Consider the following 19,365-nt stretch of genomic DNA (forward strand, 5'->3'; position numbering starts at 1 on the left):
TGCTTACCCCCATGGAAATCCTATCATTGTCATCTGCTTAGGAGTCAAGTGGTTGCTCTTTGGTAGACTAATAGGCAATGTACCCAAGTTGATGCTAAGAGCCTCCAGGTGATGTTGGAATCCAACTCCCACCAGCCCCAGCCAGCATAGCCAATGCACAAAGCTAATGGGAATCCAACAACGTTGAAGATTACAGGCTCCCCATCCCTGAACCTATAGTATGGTTGCTGTTTCCAACCCAAGATCATAGGGACAGTATTCAATTAAATATTCCAACAGAATTTCCCTCTTCTTCTCCCCACACATGCCCTGCCCCCAAACCTGATCTACAGGGTTGAGGGAACCCCAAGTACAGAGTTGGGGGGGTGAGGGGGAGAACATTCAGCTGGACAGACAGAAATCTTTGCCCTGATAGAACAGTCTCCTTAGCACTATGTTGAATACAGTCCTATGTAGACAAACATACCAAGTCAACAGAGTTATGAAGCACTAGTCCTTACCTGAATGGCCCAGCAATTGAGAGACCAATAGGAGATCTTGACAAGCTATCAAATCTTGTTGGGATGAACCTGCTGACCAGTAAATCTTAATATGACATGGTCTGGATTACACCGGATCTGAGAGCATCTCAGTGTTTGTTGAACTGATATGTTCAATCTTGAAAACTGTATATTACTATATAGGCAACCTCTGAGCTAGTGAAGGAAGTGTGGCAATTTATACAACATTTCACCAGTTCTTAAACAGGTGATCTGTTTCCAAGTACAAGTTTGGTCTATAAACTCTAAATGCTTTGGAACTACTGCATTTAAAGAACAGCCTTCCACCTTCCAAGGCAAGAAAGGGGACCAGAACCATGCTTTCTCTTATGGCAAGCTGCCTCAACAATTCCCTCCTCAGAGAGGTTTACCAAGTGCTGTCCTTTACTTTTCCAATGTCACATCAAAACTTTTTCATTTGCCTTAACTCTCACTCCTATCAGTTATGACAGGGTTCTAATGATTAATCAACTAAATGTATAGTTGACACATCTGCTGATGATACTGAGTAAGCTTGGAGCCATGACATTTAACATGCACTTTGAAGTTAATGAAAAATGTGCTTTTTCAGAACAGATTAGTGTTTTGAGAAGTATTGTGCAAAGTATTCACCTGCAATGTGTTGGCTGATGATTTAAAAAGCTGTTTCTTCTGCATTGCAAGGAGCATGAATCTGATTGTGGCTGTGAACACTTGAAGTCCCCAGAAGCTACTGTGGTATTTTGGTCCAGAGACAGGGAATATTTCACATTATCTTCATTAATCCAGCAATTAGCTTCTAAGTGTTCCAAGTTTTTCTTGGCCTCTAGCAATTTTTGCTTCTTCACAATCCTATCAAGATGCACTTTAACCTTCTTCCGGCTTAAATGCCTTTCTGCTTTCTTCAAAGAGTATTTTCGTAAAAGTTCTAGCTGCACCAGTTTCTTCTTGTTCTGCTCTGTCAGGGACAGGCCAGTTTCTGACTCCAATACGTTCTGGACTCCAGCTTCTGCATATGATTTGACTTCTGTCTGCACAGCAGATTCCTGCTGCTGTTGCTGGACAGCCAGCCGTTTCTTTTCATCAATGAGCCACTGCTGGTCTAGGAAAACAAGCAAACAAATGAACAAAAAGCATGAAAATCAGAAAGTCTTGTCAGTTCTGTTGAACCGAGAATTTATGTAAAGAATAATCAACTCTATGCCAATTTTACAATTTGTATTGAGAAATAATTTAAGCAAGATCAGCCTGACATTGTGGGTCTAGGTGAAGTAAAGTTGTAGTGCAGGGGCCAAGGCATGTTCAAGCTGCAGTAAACACAGGACAACCAACTGGGATTCAAACAGGCCACAACTTTATTGATTACAGATGTCAGCAGGTTTTGGCACAGGCATTGGGTGTGTATCCTGAATCAACCAGTCCAGTCTGCCTACTGGTTGATTATTTGGTCAACCAAGGTTAAGGATTGCCCTATGTCAGGCAGTGGCAAACTCGGCCCTCCAGATGTTTTGGGACTACTCCTCCCATCATCCCTGACCAATGGTCCTGTTAGCTAGGGATGATGGGAGTTGTAGTCCCAAAACATCTGGAGGGCCGAGATTGCCTATGTCTGCCCTATGTTTTACATCAAATCAGGGTGAACCTCCCACCTGAGATCACCATTTTGAGGGTGTTAAATAGCCCATCAGCCACCTTCTGGGTGTCCGGACAGAAGCACTTCACCCTGGATCCCTTTAATGGGATATTCTGATTCCTTGGAGGGGCAGGGCTCCCAACCCCTCAGTTGACCTAGACTAAGGATCCAACCCAATGCCTTATCTGCCATGAAGTTGTGACAATTGCTATGAGGTAGGCAAAACCCTCAGACAAGCCCAATTTGTCTGCAGGCAAATTCCTCCCTGTCCCCTAATATGGCGACTCAAGACGTCCATAGCAAAGTCTTACACAGGACCTACTAGCTCACCTTTGAGCTACACATAAAGTGTGGGGTGGGTAATTGATGAATCCAGCATTGACTGAGGCCAAGGCCTAGGAACAGCTGGTTTTTATAACCAGGGAGTCCACTTCCTAAACCACGCCCGCAAGCTCGCCCATGATTGGCTGCATCCACAGGTAAGCCCAGCAGCCAGGGTCACCGACGGAGAAGAAAGGGACGTCCCCTTTTAACAGCTCCAAAGTTGGAAGATCCCTGGGTAGCTTACAATAATTGAAAAATTCTGTATTAAAAACAGTAGTCCTAAAATCCAGTGGTCCTAGAACCACAGAGGCAAAGTGGGTTGTGGGGAAAACGGAAACAAAAACACAACAGGTCTGCGATGGTAATCCTTGCTGTTCTAGTACAGTGATACCTTGGTTCTCGAATGTACTCCATTCCGGGCGGCCGTTCGACTTCCAAAACGTTTGAAAACCAAAGTGCGGCTTCCGATTGGCTGCAGGAGCTTCCTGCACTCAAGCGGAAGCCACGTTGAACGTTTGGCTTCTGAAAAAAGTTTGAAAAACAGAACACTTACTTCTGGGTTTTCAGCGTTTGGGAGCTGATTTGTTCATCAACTAAGCCGTTCGAAGACCAAGGTTCCAACTGTACTTGAAACACTGGTTATTCTTGGTTTTTGTTTTAAAGAAAGTGTTTTTATATAAATAAAAACTAAAGTTTTGAACTCTGAAGTTTGAAGTATATATGTGTGGGTAACTGTCACAGATGCTTCTGGCTACTGTTGAGAGACGAGTTCCACAGCCATCCTGTCTTTAAGACTTTTATTGGTGCATGATATATGTACAAGTGCAATAAAGTTTCAAGGAAACATGTCCGCTTGGTCCGAGGAAGATTCCCCCAATGCCTTTCGCCTGCTCCGCCCCCAGCATAACAACCGTGGGACTCCGAATCTCCTCCCCTTACGCTTACACGTCCTGGAATATCTTAATTCAGGCGCGAACTTGAAAGGTCGGGTTGTCTCCCCGCTGGACACTTCTCCCTCCCCCTCCCCCTGAGTGTCTGTCTCAGATTGCAGTAATGGCTCTAGGATGCTGTCTGAGCCTCGGTGCCTCTCCAGTTCCGTAGTCAGGGAAGTTTCACTGCTAGAACCTTCCCTGACAGTAACATATTTGGATCATACTAGGATTGCAATGTTGGGGGAACCCCAAAAGCAGATACGCCCACCAAATTCCTGCTGGAAAAGTTTTCTACAGTATGGGATCAATGATACTATAATACCCTACTTGAGGCCCACACGGGGGGGAAAACTAACAGCGCTCATCTGGACATCTTAGTGATCAAGCAGGGATATAAGGGCCAAGGTTCAGGGCTTTATACATGAAGCTATTTTTGACCTGAGAAATGAGAATGGGGAATATCTTATACAGCCTTAATTCCAATTTCTGCAGCTATATCCGAATTTTAAAGGCAGAGAGCATCTCAAGCTGGTAGTTTTAAGAAGGACAAGAGTGTATCTTAAAGTATCGTAGGGAAGACTCATCCAGCCAATGAATGTTAATAAAATATAAACTGCTGCTTGAGCGCTAACCTCACTTTAAGAATGATAAAGTAATGGGTGAAAGAAAGAAACCAGAGTAAAATGAGAAAATTATGCATTGACAGTGTAAGTATGAAAAAAATGAGAATGGAAAGTGATAATGGGAAAGAGAACTCACTTTCTTTGATCCACTGATTGATTATGACTTGATCATGCTCTAGTTCTTGCTCAGCTTTGATCTGCCCGTCCAAGATCTGCTGTTGTAATTTTTCAACATACTGTTGCTGCTTTTGAATTTCCTTGCTGTGGAGAACCTCCTGGTTCTTAAGCTTTGGCTGACATTCTTCATGTACAGCATCTCTCTGTTCACTGCTGGAAAATTTAAAAATAAAATTAAACCAGGAAAGCAACATTATTGCAGGTCAAACATATATCTCTTTAAATCGGGTAAGTTTCTGTCAGTCAAAATCAAAGTATCTATTTGTGCAATGAAAAGTTCAGGTCCTAATGAAGGATCCTAATGAAGGAGGATGGGTAAAGGAAAGGATATGACATGTGTGTGTGTTGCATGTGTGTGATGTCACAGTAAGGTCAGAATGTTGACGGGTAGCATGAAATTTAAAAGAAGCTTAATAGAGGGCTCCACATAGTAATACCACTAGCCACATAATAGTTATTTTATTTTAAAGTATTTATAAACTGTTCGCAAGTGGTGTACAGAAGATCAAAAATAGTTAAACTGTTATTTTAAGGTGGTCAATGAACAATCATTCAAATTTTATTTCAGAAATGTCTTGGGTAAATAAAAAAAAGTCTTAAGAATGCCTCTAAAAGTGTAGTTTATTGGAGCATGCCTTATCTCAAATGGCAATGAATTCCAAATCGGGGGGGGGGGGTCCTTCCGCTAAAGGTCATCCATCAGCTTGACCAAGAGTGAGTCATTCCCAAACCCAGGTTGGAACCCATATTGGTACAGGTCAAGATAAACTACTTCATTCATACTAGCAGAGCAGCAGCATCCACTCAGAAGTAGCACTCAAATTACCAAGGGAGGGTTGTAGAAGTCCCAGTCCCCTCATTCTGGCTGCAAGAGGCCCATGATTTGTCTAAAATTGGGGAAGTGAGGGGACCGAGCTTTGGGTTTCATTAAGAACTCCCTTACCTTTTGCTTCATAATCTGAAGCACTGGCCAGAATGATGAGAAAGTTCCAAGGAATATACTCGCAACAAGTAAGTGTACACAGCTGCCATTCTAATCAGTCTTTATATCATTAAGGCCATTTTACAGACGGGGATCTGAGGGAAATTTTATCAAGAATATTTGGGAGAAAGATTGTGAGAATCAGGGCAATGCATGTGGAGCAGAGAAAGGAAAGGAAAAGAAAGGAAAGATGGACCATTCTCAAAGTGGCTTCAGTTGATGCTGATGAGTCCCCAAAGACCTGCTCCCTGCCTTGCAGGCCTTTTCCCACCTCGCCTGGTAGGGAAGGGCCCTGATTCCAGCTACAAAAGCTGAGGTTGCTGAACAGATTCCTGGACTGGGGTATTGTTTATGGGAGGTTGTTGTTGTTGGGGAGGGCAGTTGTTGCTAGTTCTAATCAGTCAAGAGGGGAAGGGTTGAGATGGCAAGTTGTCAAACACAATGCTACAAGGACACATTAAGCCCTAATAACTGAAAATGATCACACAAACATTTGCTCAGATGGTGTGTTGGGCACCTCAGCAGATTCTGCAATAACAGCATCAAGAGTGTTTTGACTGGCTTCATTCTTAAACTATATTGCAAACAATTTGCAGTGGACTCTAGCTCCACTCACAGCCCTCTGAATACTCTAAAGAGCTCTGCCAGATAACTGACTTGAGGATGCAGTGGAGGAAGCACTTCATTGCTTCCTACACTACCATGCAGTAGGCATGATCATGCACCTCTAGCTAGTGTACAGTTGGCTTCAGAATGTGTCTTGTGCCATCTGCAGCTAGTCTTCCCAATAGTTTCATCACACAAAGTTTGCAGGGATACCAGGCAGCCATACATGCAACACTGGAAAGAGCGCTCATATGAGTGACTGTGCCAAAAGTCTGTTGTAGCTCCTCATTCCAGAAGGCCAGGGCTTTGAAAATCCTCATGAGAATTCAGGAATCTCCCAGGCTCCACCAGAAAGTGCCCTGATCATGATACTGGGGTTATTTGGAACCCCTCTTTCCTATTTTGAGATTGCATGGACACTGAAATTGCTAAGACCACCATCCTGGGTTCTTTACCTTCCATAACTCAGTCAGAGAGGCTGCTGGCAACAGGGGGGACAGGATGAGCATAATCCCTCATCTGTCTCTATGGTCCAGCACCAGATACAAGCTGTATGAACCCACTCCAATGCGGAGTGGAATTCTTGTGATGGAATCCATATGTACCATGGGCAAAACCCTTCTGGCCCTCTGGCCTATGCTGGTGCTAAACTGAGTACTCAGCCCATTCCATCTACTCAGGTCCCAGTATCCAAGTCATCACCCTCATCCCTATCAAACCATGAAAGAGTGGGATCTTCAGTTGCAGTGTGGCATCTGGCACCATTGCCTATTTACAGTAAATTCATTCTAAGCAAAAATCGCTATTTTCCCTTGTAAAGTTTTACAACTTTTTTATAGAAAGGGAAAACCCAATTTCCAATTCAAAGTTGTATGACTCATTATTAGAGACCAATATATTTATTGTGCTTTGTATTCAACTGTTTCAGTCCAGCAAAACAACTTGCTAAGAGGGCCATATATCATTAGCTCTGTTTTGAAGAATGGAAACCTGCTTCTTAAACCACCAACAGCAGTTAAGTTCCTCACTTAAAGCAATAATTTCATTATTTGCCTCTCCTTCTCCACTGCATGTCTGCTAGTGCATTCCCATACAAGAAAATTTGTGTAGAGTTGAGTTGAAGATGTTTTGTGCTCAAATTGGTGCAAGAGTCTGTAAACATAGCCAGTGGAGATTCCCATAGCGCTACCTTGCTAGGAGGCAGATACTGTATAATAGCTGAAACGTCTGGGCAGTTATGGATGTCAGTCCTGATGAAATGAATGGAAAGTGTACCCAGCTATCAATATAAGGTGCATCCATTCTAGTTTCAGGATTACCTGGAGGCTATGAAACACCTGGTTGCCAAGGAGACAAATAAATGACCCTACACCTGGCAAGTCATAAGCCATATTTACTCCCAAGCTTTCTAAATGCATATGTCTTCCCCTCAGCTAAAGAAGAATAAAGGCTTATCTAAAGTCTCTTGTGGCTTTCAACTGACCAGAAGGTTCCTTTTACCCTTTTTCAAAAACACAAGAACTTGTCGTTTAAGCTAAACACCCCATAGCTGTAGTTAAGTTAAAAAAGTAATTAGACCAATTCAAGGAGAACAGGTCTTTTAAAAGCTGTTAAATGAGAGGTTCTTAACCTTCACACAGACCCCCCCCCCCGGTTTTGTTTTGTTTTTACACACAGAAGCTGCAGCTGAATAAAGATCAACTGCTGCACACCAGTCCTATTCATGGTCACCAAAGCATTTGCTAATGGACACTACAAAAGACAGGATATTAGGCTTCATGAACCATTCATTGCTCAGGTCTTGAAAAACAGCTGTTATAAAATGCAACAGTGCACACCGTATTGAGCACACAGAGTACTGCAGATCTCTACAATTTTTGCTATCTCCGTGATTAATGCCACAGAAGGGGAAAATAACTGAGGAGGTTGCATTACATAAAGTGTAGAAAGCATTGGTTTCTATGCTCCCGTATTTCCCAACAATTCTTAAAAATGTCATCAGATTCAAGTACTCAATCCAAGAACAGACAGAAAACATCCTATATGTATTCAGAGCACAGAGACAACTGCATTAAGTAGATTGGTAATAAAAATTCATCCAGCCTGACGCTTGCATCACATAGGTAATGCAGAATGCATGAGGCGCCTCTACTGAAACACGAAAGAACTGGAAAATGGCAGGACCTGGGCCTTGGATGTCAGTCCCATCCACATCAATACTGTTTTTGTTGTCATGTATGCCAATGTTTAGGCATGGACACTTCATTGCCATGAAGTATAATTGCTTGTTCTGCGGATAATCATTGACATGGTAATCTTAAGTAGCATGACGGCACTTGAAATCAGGTGTTCTGCCACAGCTCACCTCCCCCCCCCAACGTTCCACATGGAGAAGAATTTCAAAATAAATGCATTAAAATTATTATTATAAAGCAAGCCCCTATACTCCAAAATTCGCACAGGTGGTTGTTTTACTGGTCCACAGAAGCATCGTCACCCAGATACTTATACAACTTCAGCTTCTTTCAGGAACTGTTACAACCCTACATTTCATGCACTAAGAAATAAACATACTGATCAGGTTTCCCTTCTTTCGATTTTTTTTTTTAAAAAACAAACCAGTTAATGAAGCCTTACTGTCATTAAAAAAACAAAAACAAACCACCTTTACTCTAGAAAATATTGTCCCTTGCTTTGCCAGACCCGACTCTCATCATGGAATGACACAGGCAAAACAAACAGATTTTGAGGAGAACAGAAACCCTTTGCGGAAAATAACAAACATTGCTCACTAGATTTAACAAACATTAAAAGCATCATTACAATGATAGCATTCATATCAATAAATAGTAATTAACACATCCAGTGTTTATTTTCTAAATGTCACTGACCTTAAACCAATTGTAAGTACCAATTTATCGAGAACAATTCCAGGATTATGAAAACAGCCGATTCATTTTTCATCTTCTCGTCCTGTGTGTTAACTTGGCAGTCAGCATACTAAATCAACCTTTTGTAGAATCACGTTTTCTCCTGGCTGTTTTGTCATCAGCTTCCCAGGATTCTATTGTGTAACTCCCTCCCCTCTTCCCCCCAAAACGCCTCTAAGGCTTATGCAGAATCTGGCGGCTTCTACAGCATAATGCAGTTTTCAGTAGCTATGGCAGCCACAGCCAAGTAATGAAGCAGAATGCTTTGCTACAACCATATATTGAGGTTCGGATCACAGAACCCAAGCAAAAGGCAAAAAACCATTGTTAAGATTTTTTTTTAAAAAAAAAAAACCTCAGCCAAATCAGATTCCCCGACTCCCTAAATATTGGGTATAACTTAGTTTTGAGATTTAAAAAAATAGACTAGGGATGAAAAGAAAGCTATTCAGTATCCCTGCAAATCAATTAAGGCTAGCACTTAAAGCACTTAGGAGTCTGAATTATAAGACAACAAGCTCATTCACTGATTTGCATTTTTGTCCAGTACCTCTCCCCCCTGGCCCATCTATCCAATCAAAAGGCTGTTCAATACCACACCATAACCTCAGCATAACACAGCAGCAGCAGCAGCAGCAGCGGACTACAGCAGCTGCGCAGGACCAGGCATAAAATTTAACCCACACAGCACAGCTCAGGCTAGATACTGTTCTTTCTTCAAGCTCTTATTTCTATCATTGAGACAGTGCAGCTGGGATGCAGACCCAGAATCATGAAAAGGAAAGAGAAGCTGTGTGTCAACTTCAGAATATGCATTATGTAAACATTCCCAATTGTCTCCCCTAGTATTAATAGTGGGAAGGCTTCAGAACTGTGAAAGCGTGGCCATGCTACTATAAAAAAAGTAATGCATTTGTAGGCCACTGTATTGTTAAAAAGGAAGCTAAGATTATGGGTGGAATTCAACAGCTTTTACAAATGTAATAGCATTTCAGTATGCCAGGTGGAATGACCCCCTCCTTCCCTCGTCCCGTGCTGTTCAGGGGGTTCTTCTGACACATACACCAGTAGCCGATTTCAGGGGTCAGAGGGAGGAGGGGGGACAGCCCTACTATACAAGTGGAAGTTGACAAGGTTTGTTAGATGAATTCTGCCCAATATCCTTGCAACCTTAAAAAAAATTGAAATCAGCAGAATTCAGGTGAATGTCATTTTATTTCAGTTAAATCCTTTTAAACATACCTTTCTGTTTCAGCTGGATAAAAGCTATGAGGAAGGGAAGGGAAGTCACCATCCAAATCTAGCCATTCAAGAGATCTGCAACTCACCACAGAAGAGGACTCACTGATCTATAAAACAGAAAAGATGGGGAAGGAAGTAAATACCACAAGATGATTAAATTAATTTCTAGAATCATTGTTGCGAGTTGTGAGCAAAGAGTCTCAATAATGAAACCTAGATTTAAATCCCACTTTCACGTCTAAGGCTGGGCCTTATATCCAAGCCAACCATGAAACAAAGAGCTTGGTCCTCTTGGATGTTTTCACTAATAATGGCTATAAATATGTATGCAGGAACAGGACTTACGTTACATTCAGGGTTTTCCCAGTGATTCTGAATGCTAATGTGCACAATCTACTGGACACAGATTCAGCACAAACCCTAAAGAAGTGAATAAAGGTAAAGGTACCCCTGACCATTAGGTCCAGTCGCGAATGACTCTGGGGTTGTGGCGCTCATCTTGCTTTACTGGCCGAGGGAGCCGGCGTTTGTCTGCAGACAGCTTCCGGGTCATGTGGCCAGCATGACTAAGCCACTTCTGGCGAACCAGAGCAGCGCACGGAAATGCCGTTTACCTTCCTGCCGGAGCAGTACCTATTTATCTACTTGCACTCTGACGTGCTTTCGAACTGCTAGGTTGGCAGGAGCTAAGACCGAGCAACGGGAGCTCATCCCGTCACAGGGATTCGAACCGCCGACCTTCTGATCGGCAAGCCCTAGGCTCTGTGGTTTAGACCACAGCTTCACCCGCGTCCCTTAAATAAGTGAATAGGAATCCTCAAAAGATGTGCCGTTTTTCCTAAACCTGAATTTAATTTCAATGAGAACAAGAAAAGGTCCTGTAAAATTGTGCCCATTTCAGCTACTGTACAGCAGACCTACCGTACCACCTCAAGATTCCTGTGCTGCAGTTCCAACTCTATGTGTGCGCGGGGGCACAATGCATGAAAGTATGCCAGAATCAAACTATTTGCTGCCCACTGCTGTTTACTGATCGACAGCAGTACATGTGTACAGGATCTAGGAGTTTAAATTGAGCAGAAGCTTAACATGAGTCAACAGTGTGATTCAGCAGCAAAAAAAAAAGGCTATCCTTATTCTATGATTCAGTGGAGGAGGGAATGCTTAAGGACTCCAGCAGAAGAGAACCCTGAAGGACTTTGGAGGCCAAAGTCCGTGTGGCATGCCACATCACCTTCTTCTGAAATTGAAGGACCAGAACCACTATAAAACATGTGACCCAAAGCACCATCCTGACCAAACAATGCAAAGGAAACCACAGTCAATGGTATCAAGTGGTATACAACAGCAGTTCCCTGACCTTTTCTTTGGGGCATGCTGTCGTTTTAGAAGGTACATAAGTTTTCTGCTGGCAAATAAGTAACCATGGAAAGCTTTAGGTGCTCTCATATTTACTACAGAGTGCTGTCATAAGCAGCTAATGAAACAAGGGGTGGGGGTTAAGCAACAAACAATACTCCAAACTTACGGATCGTCTTTGTCTTAAAACGGCAGCCTCAGCTGGATGGTTGAACCTAAATTTGTAAGCTTTGCCCAGAATAACCAGAGCGCCTAAAAACAGGAGTAAGAAAAGGCAAAAATGAGAAACCAGCAAGTTATTTAAACTGTTATGCAAATATTTGACTTTTCCTGTGTATTTATAGTACATTTTACTACAAATATGGTATTTCTGGCTCTCTAATGTCAAGATTTTAAAGCTACAATTATTAGATATAACATATTATCTGTTATTAACAATTTATTTTTGTTAACAGTCTAATTCTAGAAATATTCTGGTAACAAAAAGACATTGTAGATTCCGCTTTTGGAATTAACTGGGCTTTTCAAATTTTCCAAAATACTGTGAACACTTTAGCCTTCCTTCATAAGGAAGATGCCCAATCCCCTTTGATCATTTTGGTTGCCTTTTTCTGCAGATTTCCCTGCTCAATTGTATTTTTATTTTAACTGTACACAGTATTCCAAATTTAGCTGCACCATAAAGGTATCATGATGTTGGCAGATTTATTTTCATTCTCTTACCAAGCAGCATTATAATATTATTAATACAGATACGCCACAGTATGTTCACCACCGCCGGCACTGCAAGTAGGATGAGACTTGCACACCTGTGCTGAAGGCACCTTTATAGTGCTTCTACTTTGAAAGTTACTTAAAATGAAATGAGATGAATCCAGAAGTTTAAGACTACCGATATATCTGATGCATCACATCATTAATATGGTATATTCACAATTGAACTCAGAGACATCCAGCTATTGACTTTCATTAAAAATATCTGAGGCACTGAGCCAAAGCTATCAGGTATATGCAGCAGAAATACAGCTAATGTGTTTTATAGAAGGAAGTATTCATCCTGGGGTTTGTCTTCGAAATTCCAATTTTAAGACAAGTTTGAGTAGAGAGCAATTATTGCAATCACAAAATGCTATAACAACAAATGATATGCAGTGTAGGCCCATGTTCTCAGAAGTCCCACTGAAATCAGGAGTACTCACTTCTGAGAAAACATGGCTAGGATCAAGTCATGCAGTGCCTCAATGTACTTTATAATCTTGTTCCATAAATTTGTTCTCAAATCACTTTACACATCTACCAGGTGTGCTTGACAGCAGCAGTACTGTAAAAGAAGTAGTACAGGATTTACCTTGTGACAAACGAACAGAACCTGTGACTTCATGACCATTCACAACGCAATGCGCTCCCTGAAGAGGCCGCAGAGTCACAATCCCATGCTGATTGTCTACAATGCAATGGTCCCTTTCAATGCACTGACCCTGCAAAACTGCAAAACGTATGGATTAATTATTTAATTATTATTGTTTTTCGCAGGGTGGTGGAGGAGAAACACCTATCTGATGCAAGTCATAGGATTGTTGGGTGGCCCAGGGTTTCACTTCCAGCAGGTGGGCCAGAAGTCAATGGTTGTGGCCCAATGTCTATGCCAAACCTCTTGCATCTGTAACCAATAAAGTTGTGGCCTTATTTGACCCAATAAATTCTGTCTGGTTCTTTCTAATTAGTAGAGACGCCGTGGGGGTGTGGAACTTTGGCACACAATACACGGGTCCTTTCAGAGTTGCAACACTTTTAAATCAGCACATCACCCCCAAAACCAATTTAACTTTTTCTTACCAATATCCTGTTCCTGGTTTGAATCACTTCTTCCAATTTTGGTTGTTCCTTCCTACAAAATTGGAACAATCACAGTAAGTTATTATTACTATTATTATTTTAAAGAGACTTGGATAGATTTACAGTGGTACCTCGACTTAAGAACGACTTGACAACCGAATTTTTCGACTTACGAATGGGGGTAATGGTCACGCGCTTATGAATGTCTCGACATCCGAAAGGAAACCACAGCGGTTTTAGATAGGGATTTTTCGACTTACGGAGTTTTAGATAGGGTTGCTTCGACTTTTGAATTTTTCCATTTCCAATGCATTCCTATGGGAAATCGCGTTTCCAATGGCGTTTTTCGACTTATGAATTTTTCGACCTATGAAGGTGCCTTCGGAACGGATTAAATTCGTAAGTCAAGGCACCACTGTATATATTCTTTCCACGCATGTGTGCAGATTTTTATACTTTGTTGTTTAATATTTCCACTGCATTTATCAATTATCTGCTTGTGGCAAGCGATTTGGTTTTTAAAATTTCAGGTGAGAGAAATGACTCTAGACAATAAGATTCAAAAGCCTATGGACTTCACATGATTCAGAACATTAAGATTTCCCAACACGAACTTTCCTGATGCATTTAACCAGAAAGTATTTCTTCACACAGTGCACAGTTAAACTATGGAATTGACTGTCACAAAGGGTGGTGGTTAGAGGATTAGACAAATTAATAGAGAATGAAGTTTGCAGTGGCTACAAGCCATGATAGCTGTATGTTCAGCGAGAGGCCTCAAGTTTATAAAACCATACCATGTGCATCTTGGCCTGCTCTGTGTTGCAATGCAGATTTCTGCTATGCTACATAAAATGTTTCATCCTTCCGACTTTTCTCATAACAAGCTATCTATCTACCATATTTTAGCCTTCTAGATGGTTTGGAAGCATTTAATACACAATATTTCAAACCTACACTCCAACTCTGTTGTTGTTTAGTCGTTTAGTCGTGTCCGACTCTTCGTGACCCCACACTCCAACTCTAAAATCTAGCAAATCTATTACTGAGCACTACACTTTTAACACTTATCTCATGGCATAAAAAGAGCTATAAGGTATCATTTTCTATGTAAAATATTTTACCGGGCAACATGCTTGTTATTATACACGCATCCTAAATCAGCTTTTTTTAAAAGGGTAATAATAGAATGCTGGGCTAAAATTTAGTAGTGTACTTAAGTGCCATTGATTTCAATAAAAACCACAAAGCAATCTAAATTACGAACTGGATCACAGCCTTAAGTTAATTAAGACAGATCTTATTTCCAAATAAAACAGATGAAGAAATAATCCTTGCCTAGAAAAATTTGCAGATAACAACAACAAAAAATAAAAAATGAAATCTAGTCCCCGCAAGAGCTGAAGTGAAGGGAGGCAGTTCGACAGATAACACTGTGCAATAGTAACGCAGTTACTAAACATAGCAATGATGAGGGAGTTATATTCATGTGTAGTGTTGTATGAGACTCATACGGGGAAAATGATTACCGGTAGTTGCGTGTGGAGACCTTTTAACCACCCCCCGAAATAAATTCAGACAAGACTCAAATTTTAGGTTTGGTTTTTAGCAGAATTTAGGCCACAACTTTATTGATTACAATCAAGTGAGTGGTTGCATAGGCTCTGGTTCGACTAGCTCCCTGCAGCCCTGTAGGCAGCGCTGACTCTGGGCACCAACCATAAGTCAGCCTTGGGTGAACACCTGGGACAGTGGAAAGCAGGAGCTCTGCTAGGCCTCCACCCAGGTGTCCCCTGGACTCAGGCTCTGGGCACAACCCCTCACAGGGAAGACCAACCATTAGTCTGTGGATTCCTTTATTGGAATATCCAATGCATAGGGATGGCTAGGCATCCTGCCACCCCTATCACCTGAACCAGAGCCTATCCGCAACCTTACAAGTTGTGACAATTTACAATGGGGCAGGTGAAACCCAAGTCGCACCAGCCAATCAGCCAAGTGGGGAAAATTCCTGCCGTGCCCCTGTCCCAACGACAGACGACACATGATGACATAGCAAGGTCAAGCGCAAGCCCTAAATATAGGGAGAGGTGGGCGGGGGTTCCGATGCACTGGCCCAAAAGAGGAAGCTCAGGGACACGTGCATGGGCTTAAATAGAGGTCCCTTGATTGGTTTAGCTGTGATCCCATTGATCAGATTGCACCCAGGATCGAGGGACCTCCAATAGGGTGTTGTGGCCACCCAAACGTTCCCACCCACAACACAGGGTCTGGTTGCCAGGTCGCATCGCAACACATGCCCTCGTTAGGGAGGACCCAATTTGCCCTAAGAAACTTCTTATGTAGGAAAGATGCAAGAAGTTCAGCCCTTGCTTCTTCAGAAAATTTATCAACAGACCAGAAAAAAAGCAAACAACTGCAGCCTAAATTAAGTTCTGGGGGTCCAGAAACTTTTCCAGACTGACACGAGGAGATGGGATGTGGAAGAAAGCACACAAAATGAAAAGAAAGTTGAGAGGGAGACAAAAAGGTGAAAAGAAGTAGAAGAAATTGAAGGGGGGGGGAGGGAAGGAAGCTTATAAATATTTGAGAACCTAAAGAAGCAGAGATAATAAGGTATGGGGTGGGGCCCAGAGTAGAGAAAGAATATGCTTTGGAGAAGAAAGGGAAGGGACAAGGGGTCTGTTTGTACCCTGTGTTCCCAGGTCCCCTCAGAAACGTGGAGCTGGCCCCTCTCCTCCTTACAGCTTGCCACCCTTCATTCCCATTAACCCTCCTCCTGCTCATACTGCTCACCGCAAACAGACAATGATGTTTCAGCCACAGCAGCAGAAGGCAAGGCGGAGGGAGTGCTGGACTGCAGAAGCACAGAAGGATAGATGCTGGGGAGATGCCCTGGATTGTGTCAATTTTTCCCCTGCAACTTGCCTGGACCATCCAACTGCCTCAGTCTCCCTTCCTCGGCTTCCAATCTCCTCCTCCTCCATTCTACGATGACCCAGCTCTCAGAAGTATGCCATCACACTATAGTTTGCAGCGCCATCTGTCTACAGGCATGTGAACTACAGTGTGATGACAGCATTGCACAAATAAAAATGTAAGACGATACCGGTAAACTGCTTTGTGAACGTGTTTTGCTTTGAAAAGTAAGGTATATGTATCTAAATAAATAAAATCTGGATCTAGTTCATACAAAAAGCAAAAGATATGTGAATGTCAAAAGACACATTGTCAAAAGGCATGCTATTTTTCAAAAGATAAAACCAAGGATTATGTGAGCCCTGTCCTGAGAGAACATTTTAATTATAATTTCTCTCCTAAATATATTCAGGCTCTTTGTCACAAGCAAATCCTATACTTTTGTTTTTATGCAAAACTGCTGCCACACTTGGTAGACATTGTAAAATACAGGTAAACAAGAAGAGTGCAAAGCTTAAAGCACCTCTCATGTAGCATAATCTAAAGCAGGCTTCTTTTCCTTTGCTGTTCATGCGATAGCAAGACAGCACTGTTCACTATGTAGAGGGGGAAAATTAACATTTTACCTTCTTGCTCCTCAGATGAAGGTAACAGACACCTGAATCTAAAAAGGCAAAGCATAAAGAAAAGAAAAGGCAGCATCTAGAAGCAAAGAAAGAGGGGACAAAGTTGTTAGTGCAGCGTAAATGAAACAGACTAGAGGGTTTAATGAAAATCCCTGTTAGTGAGTATGCAAATAAGGTTTCTTTCTATATAAAGATATATTCAGTCTCTCAGGTATTGCAAAATTGACTCTTGTGCAAAAGCGACCATGAAAGCCATTCTTTCTACTGTGTCAGAACTGTTAACTTGATTAGACTTCTGGTAGTCTCAGCAACTAACAAAGGGAATAAACATTTTGAAGAAGTCTTGGCTTTCTGTTTCAGTGGGACACCAAAGGAAATATGGGGAAATATTGCTTCTTGCACCAGTCCCAAACAATGGCATGTATATTCAGTCATGGGGGCCTATATGATATCAACTTTAATATGAAAAAGTACCAATAGCCATAAAGAATGTGCAAAAGAAAAAGCAAACACCAACACTCTTGGATCTGAAATGCTCTTTGAGAAGTAAAAGGGATAGAATAAATGAAACATCTGCAGGTAAATTATCCGAAATTTAAGATATTTTATGTCAGTTGAAGTGGGATGAATGATACTCACGTTTTAAACAGTGGAAGTTAGTTTAGGAAAAGGGAAAAAATATGAGAATGTCAGGTGTATTGTTAATGCATATACTGCACATGCTTCCTAGACTAGGTTCCTCAATGTAGAATTTTAAATTCACACAAAAACATTGTAAAGCACAAGCTCTTTCTATAATTTTGCTGCCAGAATTTCTAGGAAGTTGAACTCCAGCTTTAAATGTGTGCACCAAACAACAAGTGTCCAAACATGTATCACAGAATCATTATAAAATAAGAATTACACTTTTAATAAAGGCACAAAAGTTGTTGTTCGGATCGCTGGCTTCTTTTTCTTCTGCAGTTAATCTTCCTCTTTCTGGCTTAAATAGTTCCTCAGTTACCTACCCATAATAAGAACGCAAAAATTCTACCATTGCTTTCCAAACAGAAACTTTGTTTTAAAAGTACTTTGCTAACATAAAACTATTCATCATGTCATTAAACTAAGCTTCGCACTTGAAACAAAATAATGAGAGCTAAATGAAAGTAGTATTTAGCAAGTTGGGCCTTTCTTTCCCTTTTTAGTATAAATCTTTATACCCAAACTGCAATAGAGTGGTACCTTGGTTTACAACCATAATCTGTTCTGAGGTCCAGTTGTAAACCAAAACAGGTTGTAACCCAAGGCGCACTTTCGACAATGGGGCCTCAAAAAAAAGCTTTTTTTTAAAAAAAAGGGTTGTAATCCCAAAAAAGGTTGCAAACCGGGACACGCACTTCCAGCTTTGACAAAACATATGCAAACCAAGGCATATGCAAACCAAGGTACCACTGTACTGTTAAAAATAAATTTCTCTATTTCCAAAAAGTTAGTGCCTTTTATAAGTCATCTTGCCCCAAAAGGTTATCACTGTACACTGTACTTATAGAGAAAACATAGCATACTTTGCACTTTCGGTTAAAATATATTTATAAGCAGACTAATATGGGGAAATTGAAAAAAAAATTATGTTTCATATTTTTTCCTTCACAGTGATTGCTGAAATGCTTTTTATAACAATGTTTTAAAATAGTATATGGAAAACGACAATATTAACAATGATAAATCCGCTCCACTTCCCACATGGCCACCCACTCCCCTCCGGAGGTGGGGGACGAAGTCCCCAGCCCCCGGAGGTTCCTGGCCATGTCATTCGCCTGCCAGCCAATCCTCTGGCTGGGGGGCGGGTGTGGCCGGGCCCCATTTAAACTGAGGCGCGAGCTGGAGATCTTCCTCTTGGCTTACTTCCTCGATCACCCACCCTCCCTCCCTATTTTCAGGATTCTAATTTGGCCTTGCTGTGGAACTCAGTTGGTTGCCATTGAGGAGTCTGGTAGGAATTTTTCCACTTGGCAAATTGGCATGGGCCATTTGGTTTTTGCCTACCTTGTAGCAATCGTCACAACTTTGTAAGGTTTGGCGTTTAGGCATTGGTTGATCGTATGACAGGGGAGGCGAGGTCTGGCCATCACCTGCTCCTCCAAGCTTAAGGGTATCCTGTTAAAGGAATCCGGGGGTGTGGATCTTGTCTGAAGCCCGGGGCAGGGCTAGGGCCATGCCACAACACCATTGGGAACCCAGGGGGAGCTCGAGTTGGTTTACATCGACAGGGCTCCCCCTCCCTGTGTGATGGGCAGGAGTCAGGTATAGTTGGGTCAATTCCAATGCCTAAGCCAATGCTGCTCACATTCTGTAACCAATAAAGTTGTGGCCTAAATTTGCCCAATAATATTAACCTAATATCTGTGTCCTTGTGTCTTATTAATCAACGAGGGGGTGGTCTCGGGGTCTCAACGTGCAATCTGTGTATCTGATACCCACTGTGCACCAAAGCTTTGTATAATAACCAGGAACTATTAAATAATCCATCGTTATTGAAAAATTTGGTTAAATATCCAAATTCACTGCTTGTCCTTAATGCTGTGATTTTTGCTTCCATTGCTAAATTATTATATCCACTTTGTTAAAATTTTACTCTAAAAGCATGCATTTCTTCTGTTTCCCCATGGCAATGAT

The 19,365-nt window shown here is 41.7% G+C and overlaps 1 protein-coding gene across 2 annotated transcripts in view; it reads right to left on the reverse strand.

Annotated features, from left to right (window-relative positions):
- Positions 1–19,365, reverse strand: part of STARD9 (StAR related lipid transfer domain containing 9) — an 86,897-nt gene that overhangs the window by 22,533 nt on the left and 44,999 nt on the right. The window contains exons 17-22 of one of the 2 annotated variants that reach the window (XM_088670150.1): positions 13,163–13,214; positions 12,675–12,812; positions 11,496–11,578; positions 9,968–10,074; positions 4,167–4,357; positions 1,152–1,620 (exon numbers count right to left, since the gene is read on the reverse strand). In XM_088670150.1, the coding sequence (XP_088526276.1) occupies positions 1,152–1,620; positions 4,167–4,357; positions 9,968–10,074; positions 11,496–11,578; positions 12,675–12,812; positions 13,163–13,214 (1,040 nt within the window). Of the gene's footprint in view, positions 1–1,151; positions 1,621–4,166; positions 4,361–9,967; positions 10,075–11,495; positions 11,579–12,674; positions 12,813–13,162; positions 13,215–19,365 lie in introns of both variants that reach the window. The other variant, XM_088670146.1, reaches the window with a different exon arrangement.

This window comes from Zootoca vivipara, chromosome 1 (genome assembly GCF_965207765.1).
Source record: "Zootoca vivipara chromosome 1, rZooViv2.hap1.1, whole genome shotgun sequence".
NCBI classification, from domain to species: Eukaryota; Metazoa; Chordata; class Lepidosauria; order Squamata; family Lacertidae; genus Zootoca; species Zootoca vivipara.